The following is a 13,192-nucleotide window of genomic DNA, read 5'->3' as shown; positions in this document are numbered from 1 at the left end:
GAAAAAAATAAAAAGACCAACATGACATTTAGTGGTGTTTAAGAAAAATTAATCTGTCAATAGCATTCAATCCAACAAACATTTTAAAAATTTACATTCTCTAATTTTGTTTTGAGCTACTGGGCTATGACAGTGAAAAAGAAACTCTCCCTCCCTTGAAGGAACTGCAGGATGGGGGTAGAAAACATGTTCATGTAAAGGTATGACATAAAGATAGATATATATAAAGAGTAAGTACCAAAATAAAGTGTTAATTCAGATAAATTCCAAATAGGGGTTGAGGGTGGGGATGGGGAGGAAGCATAGGCTTCTCAGAACAGGTCTCATTTTAGTTGACTTGAATCAGAATTTTAGTAGGTGAAGAGGTTGGGAAATAAGGCTGAAGGGAACAGAATTAGCAAAAGTACAAGGATAAGAAAATTGCTCTTCTTTTTTTGGGTGAATGATGCTGAATGTCATGTAAATGGTGCAGACACTTTGATGCAGAGTTAGGTTTCACTAGATTATGAATGTTATACTGCATGAGAAGCTTGCTTGGTTCCATTCCCAGCACAAAAAAGTAGTAGGTAGTAGTAGTAGTAGTAATTGTTGTTTGGGTTTGTCCTGTAGATGTCAGGTTTTGGAAAAAGGTTTTGGAGCAGGAAAGTAACCTTTTTTTTTCTGTATTTTTTTTATTGGTGCATTATGAAGTAACCTTTTTAGAATGATAATTCTGGCAGTAGTGTTTAGATTATGACAGATATAGATTTAGGCAAGAATGTCAAAAGGTTGTAATACCAATAGCATTGGTAAGAGGTATTGGGGGTCTAGACAAGAGGGGAGGCAGTGGAAATGTAAAATTAGGGTCAGATATATCAAAATAGATGATTAAAAGGAAAATTTATAGACTGGAAATTGGTTAGAATAATGTTCAAAGGAAAAGAGATTGATTAAAAACCAACTCTGAAAACTTTAAAGTCTGGAATAAAAACAAAAGCCTGAAGAAAAGGAGCTGCTGACCTAGAAGTAGGTGAGAATGGCAAAAGAATGTTTTAAATTTGGATATGTTGATTTCGAAATAGTTGATTTTGAAATTTTTATCTGAATACTTTTAAAATGCAATTACTTTTTCTTAATTCATTCCAGGCTAACTTCTGAGAATATTTCATCCAAAATACATCCCTGAGATCTTATGCATGAGTATTTCATTTTCTTAATTACTCTATCTAAACCTCTGTTCCCATGTCTGCCAGTGTTACAACCTGAAAGCTTCCAATTTGAAATTGGATTCAGAGGTGCCAGTGAGACTTTTATTCTGCCTCTTTTAATTCTAAATTAGTAAACTAGACTAAAAAAAAAACTATTGAGCTGGAAATGTTGGCATATATCTATAATCCCAGAGACTCAGGAGTCTTGAGGCAGGAAGATCACAAGTTCAAGATCTTGGGGCTGAGGCTGTAGCACAGTGGTGAAGTGCTTTCCTCACATGGATGAGGTTCTGGGTTCAATCCTCAGCACCACATAAAAATAAATAAAGATACTGTGTGTTCATATACAACTAAATAAATGTTAAAAAAAAAAAAAAAAAGTCCGATGGGGCTGGGATTGTGGCTCAGTGGTAGAGCACTTACCTAGCATGCGTGAGGCACTGGGTTCTATCCTGGCACCACATAAAAATAAACAAAGGTATTGTGTCCATCTACAACAACAAAAAAGTTCGAGATCAGCCTCAGCAATTTAGTAAAAACAAGGGTTGGGGATATAGCTCAGTAGTAAAGTGCTCCAGGGTTCAATCTTCAGTACCAAAAAACAAACAACAACAACAAATTTGAATTAATATAAAAAGTGACAAGTTAAGAGAATCTTTTTCAGAAATATTTTAATGTACTGGTGCTGTTTATAGAATGTTGTTACTCCAGAACTACCACCACTTTCTGCAAATTATTTCCTATTACGAAACACTGCAAGTATTGGAAATGAGTTTTTCTCAGCGGTCAAGTTTTCTGAGTTAGTTTTAATTTAATAAAATTTTATTTCCCCCTAAAATTTATTTTTCACTTTTCTAACTACTCCCTCCTGTTTCTTCACATATTTTATTCTAGATTCAACCTATTTAATTTAATTTTTATTTTGAGATAATTTCAGATTTATAGAAAAGTGAAAGAATAGTAAAAAAAGAATCTCCTTATATCCTTTACCAATTTACCTAATGGCAACACATTATCACAATTGCATATCTCACATATATCCATTTACTTATAATTTTTGAACCTTTTGAGAGTTAACAGACATAATATTTCTCTACCCCTAAATGTTTTAATGCATGTTTTTTAAAAACAGGGACATAGTTTTAAAGAACTGTACTACAAATTATCAAAATCAGGAAATCAAATGCAGTGGAATATTACCTGGCAATAAAAGGGAAAGAAATGCTAATTTATGTAACAACATAACTAGATCTCCAATGTTTTGTAGTAAGTAAAAGAAAAAAAAAAGAAAAGAAAAAAACGCCAGTTTCAATAGGTTATACACTATATGACATTCTGGAAAAGGCCAAATTAAGGAGCTTAAAAAAAAAAAGTGGTTTTCAGTGGGAAATGGGTTCAGTATAAAGGCAGGAGCCTTTATACTGATAAAATTCGTTCATAGTTTAAGTATGGTATAGTTAGACAACTTTATGCTTGTGTGAAAATTCACAGAATCATACATCAAAAAGTGAATTTTCCTATTTGTAAATTTCCCTCCAGTACTAGAAATTGAACCCAGGCATGCTCTACACTGAGATCATCTCCAACCTTGTTTTAAATCTTATTTTTAGACAGGGTCTTGCTGACTCACTCAGACTGACCTTGAATTTATGATCCTCCTACCTCAGTTTCTCTGGTAGCTGGGATTACAGGCTTGTGCTATCAAGTGTGGCTCCTATGTATATTTTTAGAAGTGGGAAAGCAGGGCTGGGGTTGTGGCTCATTGGTACAGCGCTTGTCTAGCACATATGAGGCACTGGGTTTGGTCCTTCTTAGCACCACATAAAAATAAATAAGGATATTTTTTTTAAGAAGAAGCGGGAAGGGGACTGTGGCTAAGTAGTAGAGTGCTCACCTAGCATTCATGAGGCACTGGGTTCGATCCTCAGCACCACATAAATATAAAAATAAAGATATTGTGTCCACCCAAAACTTAAAAAAAAAGCGGGAAAACAATTTGAAATTTAATATTGACAGATTTAATGTTATTAGCACATTTATACACCTTATTCACATTTTTTAAATTGTCCCAATAATGTTCTTTTTTGTAGAGAAAAACTCAAATCACAATTAACATTAGTCATCATGTGTCATGGTTTCTTGTAATCTGAACAGTTATTTTTTCTTTGTATCTTATGACCTTGACATTTTTTGTTCAGAGTAGATTGATAATTTTGTAGGATGGCCTTCAGTTTGGGTTAGTCTGATGTTTTCTTATGAGTAAATTTAGGTTTTGTAGTTTTGACAAGGGGTATCTCAAAAGCAATGATACGTTATTCTCAGTATATCATTTAAGAGGCACATAATGTTAAGGGGTGTCTGCAAGATTTTTCCACTATAAGGTTACTGTTTTAACCTTTGTGAATATTAAGTATCTTACAGAGAAATATTTTGAGATAATGCAACAGTCCTGCTAACTTATCAAATTTTCACTTGCTGACTTCTGAATCTCTTGGTGATGATGATGATGATGATGATGATCCCACCCGGCCCTGGCCCCTTTTAGTACTAGGGATTGAATCCAGGGCCTTGGGCATGCTAGGAAAATGTTCTGCCACTGAGTTACACCCCCAGCCTCTTTTTTTTTTTTTTTTTTTTTAAGTTGTAAATGTACACAACACCTTTATTTATTTATTTTTTTTAATGTGGTGCTTAGGATCGAACCTAGTGCCTTCTACATTCCAGGCAAGCTCTCTACCATTGAGCTACAACCCCAGCCCAATCCCCAGCCCTTTCAATTTCTTTTTTCTTTTTTGGCACCAGGGATTGAACTCAGGAGCACTTGACCACTGAGCCACATCCCCAGCCCCTTTTTTATATTTTATTTAGAGACAGGGTATCACTGAGTTGCTTAGCACCTTGCTTTTTACTGAGGCTGGCTTTGAACTCATGATTCTCCTGCCTCAGCCTCTGAGCTGCTGGGATTACGGACATGTGCCACTGTGCCCAAATTAATTTCATCTTTTTAAAAATATTTTTTAGTTGTAGATGAGCACAATATCTTTCTTTTCTTTCTTCCTTTTGAACCCAGTGCCTCACACATGCTAGGCAAGTGTTCTACCAATGAGCCACAACCCCAGACCCTTAATTTCGTTTTGAGACAGGGTCTCACCAAGTTGCCCACAATCACCTAGAACTTGTGATACTCCTACCTCAGCCTCCCAAGTTGCTGGGCCCACAGATGTGCAACATCACATTCAACAATGATAATTCTTGCCTGCACCATCTAGTTATCCTTAAATAGAATTTATTGGATATAATTGAGCTTGTTGATCCAGAACAATTAAGCACATTTCTTATTGGGTTTCCTCATAGATAAGAATGAAATTATTGTATTGCTGAGGTCTCCTGAGTGATGTTGGAGAGCCTCTGAGGGCCACCCAGGCAACTACTTTGGTACGATGACTATTTCATCATTCCCACTATTAAGACTAGAATTCTTTACCCGTTTTCACTGGCATTCAGCATTTCCTCTTCAGTATTAGAAGGATATCTATTCCTTGCCCCTGGTGTCACAATGTTTGTGAGTTTTCTTTTTCCTCTTGGCTAAGAGTTATTTTTAACACTACAACCTAGTTTCCTCATTTGTCATGCTTTATTGTTATTAACTCAACTATCTCCCCCGCTCCCCTTTTATTTTGGTACTAGGGTTTGAACCCAGAAGTGCTTTACCACAGATCCACACCCCCATCCCTAATGACACAGTCTCACTAAGTTGCTTAGGGCCTTTCTCAGTTGCTGAGGCTGTCCTTGTACTTGAGATCTCTTACCTCAGCCTCCAGAGTTGCTGAGATTATAGGTGTGTAGCACTACCCCCAGTCCTTTCCCCAATTTTTGGCAAAAGTTCTCATTCCTTTTCTTTCTTTTCCAAAATGAGGAGGGTAATAATTTAGAACTCTGAAGTTCTTGCTTCTTTGATCCTTTGCTTATAGCCTATTTTTCTTCTTTGTCTTAATTTTAGCATCTCTTAATCATCAAGTTAAATCTTATAAAGATTTTTGCCGAAAAGAAATATTTTGGGGTTCTGATCTGTCATGCCAGCTAAAGGCAATGAACAAAGCACACAGATGTTAGCCACAGTAGTGAAGTTTCTGAAAGAGCCTTAGGTAACAGTGCATTTTTCATCTTTTACTACCTTTAAAAGTGTAATATCTGGGGCTGGGGCTTTTTAAAAATATTTTTTAGTTGTAGATGAACACAATGTCAGTGGTAGAACACTCATCTAGCACGAGTGAGGCACTGGGTTCGATCCTCAGCACCAAATAAATAAATACAATAAAGGTATTGTGTCCATCTATAACTAAAACTATTTTTTAAAAAAAGTGTAATATCTGATACAAGCAAAAAAGTATAACTTATATGTAGGTTTAAGACACAGTAATGATTATATAATAATTATTATTTCATACATGCATGAAAATTTTCAGGTAAATACTTATGGGTTGTCTAATTTCTGGACCTAAAAATAAGCTAACTCCCCAGTCAGAATGTGACAACTATATGTAATATAATAAATACATTAACTTCAAGTTTTAAGATATTAATGTTGCAAATGTAGTTGCAGAAAATAGAATTCAAGTAATAAATAATTTGTTTTTCTTGAATTTACCTTGAGAATAGTGGTTTACATTATGTCAATTAGCAGATTTTTAGCACTTTTTGGACTCATTTTTTTACTTGGGACTATTATTTCACCCTACTTAGTTATGCAAATCTGATTGACATTTTAGATTCGTAACTACTATTTGAGGTGAGAGTGTCAAGAAAGGACTCTAATCCTAAACCACTGATTAAATATTGTTTTGTGTTAAGAGTTGTGCTACTTAATTGACAATAAGCAAATATAAGAAGAAGCAGAAGAAAAAACTGTTTTTTGGGATCCATACTTGGAGATTTGTACTAACCAAACATATACAATAGCTGGGAACTAGTTATTTAAAATAGTGTTAATTATTGTGGTTTAACTTGTTATCAACTAAGTGTGGACTGGAACTTCTTTGTGTCCAGTGTCAACTTGTGTCAAAGGATGATTAAACTGGACTTCCAATTGATGTGATCTTCTAGGCAATGCTTAAACAAAGATGAAATATTTTCTACCCAGATCCCTGCTTACATTTTTTTATATACATGGGCATGTATTTTCCTATACATATATGTATGTCTATATGTATATAAATCTTAAAATGAATAAATGCATAAAATATACATGACATTCTAGCTTACAGAATTAGAAATGTAATTCAGTTTACTTCCACAGAATAAGATTGAAAATAATGAGAACTGAATTAAAGCTTACTTTCTTTCACAGAATTCCTCAGAGAGAGAAGACTGTAATAATGGTGAACCCCCTAGGAAGATAATACCAGAGAAGAATTCACTTAGACAGGTATGAAATTCAGTCTTACTTAAAAAATCAAAAGCTATCAGCAGACAGGAAGTCCTTGATTTGCCGTTCTTTAAACATTGGAGCTTAAGTTAAGAGTCTTATACTCTGAAGTTGATCTGGCCATAGCCATCTGTCAGGTAATATTATGTACAATCATTTAAAAAAATCCTAAGTGCAAAAGTAAAAGTTGGTTATATGTAGTTAATGTTAAAATCAAAGAAACGGAGTCCTGTTCAGGAAAAATTAAGTACTTCTTAAGTACAGACGGTAGAATAATTGACTCTAAATCTTTTTTTCCTGTTAAGATTTTTAATACTTTTTTAAAGTTAATTACCAAAATAGATCTGCTTGTAATTAAGTTAGCTTGAGCAATATTTTGTTTGCTTTTTCTAGAAGTAAAGGCCACTATCGATGATTTCTTTGAAAATTTTTTTGTTCACTGCTGTGTCCCTACCTCCAAAAGGTAACATGTTTTACTTGTGAATGTTCAATTCTGTGGTGCTCTTTCTTTAAAAAATAAAATGTCTAAAATACTGGCCCCCAAAAAATTTCCTTCTCACTACCTATAGCATCGGCCTCACTAATTGAAAACAAAAACAAGTTCTTTAAGTATTGCCAAAGAATAAAAATGCCATCTATTTTTTATATAAAATTGGATAAGATGAGGACCAACAACAGTAAAAATAATTTTAAGGTACTTGCATTTAAGGCATTATAGGACAGAGGGGAAGACACCTAATATTTGTTGAGCACCCACAACAAACATGATACTTACCTAATTCTCATAGTAACCCTGTAAAGTTGTTGGATATGATGTGATTTCCAGTTTATAGACGAGGAAAATGGAACCTTGGCAAGGTTAAATGACTGTTGTGAGTCAGTGATTTGAAACTCAGACCTCACTGGTGGTAGAGTGTTTCTACTTCTGCTTTCTGACTGCTGTTTTTTCATAGTGTTGATTGGACACAGTCATTTTTTATTTGTTATATGTTAACTTTTTTTTTTTTTTGAGCAGGCACTTTTTCCTTCTTTATAAAATAATTGTTTTACATGGAATTGAGTCAGTTCAGGAAGCTTTGTAAACAAACAAACCAAATGATCAGTAATTGATGTTGATACAGTTACAGTTTTAACTATTTGGAATTTATTTAAGTCAATAGAACAGTATTGAATAAAGTAAATTGGGAGGTGGGAACACTGCCCACTATATAGGAACAACCATCAGAAAACAATGACAGGACAAAAAGTTTTGGCAACTTTATTTAAGCTAACAAACGAATTTTCACTCTGCAAAGTTATAAATTAATTTTAATAGGCTGATCCAGATGGTCCATTTGGAAAATGGATAGGCTGATCTGTTGAAAATTAAACTAAATTTATCTCTCTCATACTTCAAACTGAAGCAAGAGAGAGAATCGTGCCTATTAAGTCCAGCACATACAGATGGACCAGCAGGTCACACATGGGACTAATCTGATTCATTTTAAAAATAAATGCATACATTATTGAATCATTTTCTACTAGCAAGATCTGTTCTATGTAGTATATGAAAGAGATTTAGTGTTGTTTTTTCCATTGCTGTTTTAGAAGGTTCTCTTCATCCCCGCCACTTTAATTTAACAGCCCCTTTTTTTCCCTCTAGTGCTCCAAAATGATTTTTCTAATATCTGTCATTCAGTGTTGAGATCCAAGCTCAGGAGATTAATTAGGTCATGAGGCTTTTCGCCCTCCCTTCTTTGTCAAGGGTTTTATCTCTATTCTCTTTGTGAAGAGCATGAACTCAATGTTCTTGGAAAGAGAAATGGCCTTTAGAAACAGGGAAGTAGGAGATCCTCCAGGGGCCCTCAGAGTCTTTTAGCTTCTGGGTGTTTTAACAGCCCCATGAATGCAGATTTGTAAATTTATTGCAGTGCCATCTGGTTTTTTGCTTGAACCAGATTACTGTTGGCTTGTGTCTGTCTATTGTGGTGGTCACTCCCTAGGAGCTTGCCCTCTCAATCTTAGGGAAGAGTGATGAATAGCAGGGGTCAATAGAAATGGGTCACAGGGCAGCTGTCCAGGACTGCCCTGAACTTGATTACCCCATTGCTGATTTTTTTTTTTTTTTAAAGAAGGACATAATATATAAGCTGTTTAAACTTCTCCTTTTCTTTATCGGGTATGACAATAAGGAAGTGCCATTTGCCATCTCCCCCCCACTCCACAGTAGTCATATTATATAGACAAAAAAAAAAATTAAGGCCACCTTATACCTAGTGTTGATATAAGTAAGGTTTGTATCATGTGAGCCAGTCTCTTGAGATTATTTTACAGGTGTTTCTAATGGGATTTCAGGAATTCTCCCACCATTGATTATAAACAGTTCAGTTATGTTCTAACAATTTAGTATTGTTTTAAACTAATTTCTAGTTTCCATATGTTATTCTAAAGTGGAGTTTTGCCATTGTTGTTAAGAAACAACAGTGAAGAACTATAAAATATTGGAGGAGCTAAAAGAAAAGTTATCACTAGAGTTCTTACATATATTAAAAGAATAATAACAGGATATTACAAACAACTATGCCAGAAATATGACAACTGAGATGAAATAGACAAACTCCTTGAAAATACAACCTAAAACTAACACAATATGATACAAAATTTGAATAGCCCTATATCTATTACATTGAATTAATTATCAAAATGCTCATGTGGTTTCATTGGTGATTTCAACTGACATTTAAGGAAGAAATAATAACAATCTTTATATAAAAACCTTTTCTGAAAAATAGAGCAGGAGAGAAAATTTCCTGATTTGTATTATAAAACCACCATAATAGTAATTCCAAAAACCTGACAGATATTACCAGAAAAGGAAATGAAGGAGAAAGTTGAGAGATGTGACTCCCTGTGTTTCCAAGTCATTTTGTACACCTGCTTTTCCATTTCATTTCCAGGAATAGGGGGATGGAGGGGAGTAAAGCAGTGCATCCTAGTGAAGAAAGTCAATTTTCTTAGTATCAGAATAATCTTCTCATCTTTTGGTATTAAGTATAAACTTTTACTTTAAGGATGTTCAAAGCAGATACAGTTTCCTTTTACTCCTAAAATGTGAAGCCAAAGAAACCACTTCTACTGTTTTCATAGCTTTTATTCATATCTGTTATGGAGGGCAAAGGCCTTGCAGGGCACATGAAAGTACTCATTACTTTTTGAAAATGTAGCATTACAACATGCAACTCCTTTGCTTCACATTGGTGCTAATAGGATCTGTCAGCCCAGCCTTTCTCTGTAATTGAGTAAATTGTGATGCTGTCTAATCCTTCTTCCAACCCCCATTCCCTTTGTGTATGTGTCCACTTTCCATCCTGAGAACGTGGGCAGTGATAAATAAAGCATTGAGTAGAGCTCTCTCAACTCTTTGAAAGCAGCATGATGCCAGCCCTCTAGTTATATTTCTTTAAGTGTTTACGTTTTTCTGTATTCTTTCTCTTGTGTAGCTGGAACCCTGGGGATGCAAAGCCATGAGAGAGGCCAAGAAGCTAACAAAGTAGCTGTCTCCCTTGTTAGCTTGTTCCTTTATTCTTTAAAAACAAGATAAAAACCATCTGGCTCAGGGCATTACATTTTCCTCCCCCATGCACCTCTATAGCTGGAGCCTTCACCTGCAGTGAGGGTTTACATTGATTAGGGAGGGAGCAGTAATTCAAGCTTCCATCCTCTTCAAGGATACTTTGCAGTCTTTAAAGGTGCTGACCCACTGAGTTAAACTGTCAAGGGAGGATAAAAAAGTATCTTCATCCCAGGAGGTAACAGCTGCCAGGTTTTCAACACCTTGCACACTGCTGGAAAAATGTCACAATTGTCAGCTGAAAGAGAAATGACTCTGTTGTCATTTTCTGTTAATGACTAGACCTTATAAAAGGAACTACTTATGCTTTAAAAAAAAAAAAAAAGGCATAAGGAACTGTTTTCTTTGCTTACTATCTCTTCTTCCCCTAAAAAAAATCCTACATTATTGTAAACATCACTTTGGAATAGATCTGCAAAAACCAGAGGTGAAGAGCTAAAAGTTAAAATAACCAGTTTAAGCATGGAAGTCTGATGGGTATAGCTCCTTTCTACAGTTGGATGAGTAGGAGGAAAAAGCACATCACTGACACAGAAAATGGCATTGTAGTGTGTATTAACAAAACAACAACAACAAAAAGTCATTCATAAGCCAGTGAACTGAGAGAAAACATACTATATTTCTGTTCTTTGGAGGACAATTTGTTTTCAAGGCAGCATCCAGATGGGTAAATACCACGACATTTCTTTTTTCAAGAGAGCTACTTCTTTTCTTACTTAAAGGGGGCGGGGATCAAACCTCACAGAATTTACTTCCTTTTAAGAGCTCTATAGTGTTCAAATATGATGGTATTCTCTTCTTTCTGATTTGATTGATGAGGGGAAAAGGTTTAATGAAGTCCCTGCTACCAGGCAGGCAGTTTTTTTTCTATTTGTTTTAGGTTAGTCATTTTAATTGTATTGAGTAATTAGAAGGTACACACAGCCAAGGGAGCTTTGTTCTGATAATTGCTCAAGAAAACCCATTCCCTATCTACCATTGCTTTGTGTTAAGACACTTCTCCCTCTAGTGGCAATAGTAAGCACTTTGGCTTGGCAGTAGGCAAGGTGTAATTGCAGTATGACAAACTGTGCTTAAGGGACTATCTTGTAAATACTTTAGGGTTTGGCATTATTTCATTATATGTGTGGTTTTTACCCTATGAAACTTCTTACTTCCTTTTTTTTTTTTCCAGAAGTGCTCTGGGCTTTGCATGGAAAAATTGCCTGAAATGTTTATTAAAAAAAAATCATAGTGCATTCTGGGTAATGTTTTGCAGCTTGACTTAATTTTAGTCATCTGTTTTAATTACCTATTTATAAAAATGCTTTTGCATTTGTAGACATTATTTAATACTTTGGAAGAAGCACCTCATTTGAAATAAATAAATAAATTTGTACATATTTTAAATAGTCCATGTAAAAGACCTTAAAGGTAATTAATGTAGGTCTCTTAAGTAAGACAAAAGTGATCTTTCTGAATCTGATGAAGTGATTTGTTTATATAACTTCCCACTTCTGCTGAATCCTTCAGAGTCTAATAATGTTTAAAAAAAAAAACATAGTTTGGCAATTTGTGCCTAGTTACAAAAACCCTTCTTCAAAAAGAAGCAATTTAATAACTAGCTTTCTTAAAATTACTTTGAGGAAGGAAGACTGTAATAGGGGGTTGGTGTTTTGTTTTATTTTTATTTCAGTGTAATCATTCTTTGACAAATTGTGTAATCATTGACTTAGTAGAAAAATATTATTGAACTCCTGGGTTGCAATGACCATAAAAAGTATATTTTCATATAGAGAGTTGAGATATCGTGAATAAATTATAAAGGAAACAGCTTATATGCTGGTCAAAATCCATATGGGCCCAATTCATTTTGTGTTCAGTACTTAATCTGGATGTATCATTAAAAAAGAAGGAGAAAGGGGGAGCCTATTACACCAAGCAGCATGAGTCCTAAAAAAATCTGCCCTAAGAACAATATGGAATGAAATCAGATACAGCTTTGCATCTCTTCAACCAGATTTGATAATATCTTCATGGTATTTTTAAAGCCCAGTTCCAGCTTCCCTAGATGTCACTTTGTAGTTTGCTTTTTCTATCCTGTATTCTTGCTTAGGACATGATTTGATGTTGCTATATATCTAAAGGCTCCTGTTCCTCCTAACCCCCCATTCGCTAGCCATTTTCATTATACTATATCTTGTTTTGCTATAGGGCTGTTGAACAGATTTCTTAAGCAGCTTTTTGCAAGGTTAAAAGAATGCAGCCTGGTAACAAGTTTGTGTCATTTTAAATATATACCTTCTAGTAAATAAGGAGAAGCCTGGCAATCAATCCCTTTTAGTGTGTTATATGTTTCACCTGACAACTAAACCTTCTATTGATTAGCCATTACTTTGTTAGATAATCCTATGTCATTGAATCCATTGTAAAAAATTAAACTCTTTAAAATGTTTTACCCTAGCAGCAGTGTGAAAATTGAAAACTTGTTCAGAATTACAGCCTGCTTTCACAAAGAAGGTAGTTTTCAGCAAGGCATCTTACTGGTTTATGCTTATGTGCTTTATATGCAATATAAAAACATTAAAGTACTCCAACGCAAAACTCTCTGCCTCTGGTTCATCATGAAGCTACCTTTTCAGATGTTGCTTGAAGACCGAACCTTCTTGCCTGCAGCTATTATATTCACTAGTTTGATTTCAAACTGGAAGAAATCTTATAATAGTAAAATATTGTGCTTTTAACCTTTATATTCCAAAGTGGTCAAAAGGACTGTGACAAATTTAATTTACTGATCTAAGTCATTTGTTTGGGAGATGAAGGTCACATACCCATTTTACAGATACGTTGTCAGAAAATAAAAGCCTGTCTCACTAGCCATCCCCTACTCTAGAAAACTCTCAGGACAGGGATATATCTAATTTCCCCCTAAACATGTTATATTCATGGATAAGGTAGAAAGAGAATAATTTTGAAGGATAATAAATTAGT

The 13,192-nt window shown here is 34.7% G+C and overlaps 1 protein-coding gene across 19 annotated transcripts in view; it reads left to right on the top strand.

The window, feature by feature from the left end:
* Positions 1 to 13,192, top strand: part of Btrc (beta-transducin repeat containing E3 ubiquitin protein ligase) — a 209,015-nt gene that overhangs the window by 123,665 nt on the left and 72,158 nt on the right. For 15 of the 19 annotated variants that reach the window (XM_078023016.1, XM_078022853.1, XM_078023333.1 and 12 more), the window contains one exon: positions 6,535 to 6,612. The exons of 3 other annotated variants lie outside the window; for them this stretch is intronic. In XM_078023016.1, the coding sequence (XP_077879142.1) occupies positions 6,535 to 6,612 (78 nt within the window). Of the gene's footprint in view, positions 1 to 6,534; positions 6,613 to 7,005; positions 7,076 to 13,192 lie in introns of all 19 variants that reach the window. One more of the 19 variants, XM_021731888.3, reaches the window with a different exon arrangement.

The sequence above is a fragment of the Ictidomys tridecemlineatus genome, chromosome 1 (genome assembly GCF_052094955.1).
Source record: "Ictidomys tridecemlineatus isolate mIctTri1 chromosome 1, mIctTri1.hap1, whole genome shotgun sequence".
NCBI lineage: Eukaryota > Metazoa > Chordata > Mammalia > Rodentia > Sciuridae > Ictidomys > Ictidomys tridecemlineatus.
Note: the sequence above shows the minus strand (reverse complement) of the source record. Positions and strands in the feature narration are given on the sequence as shown.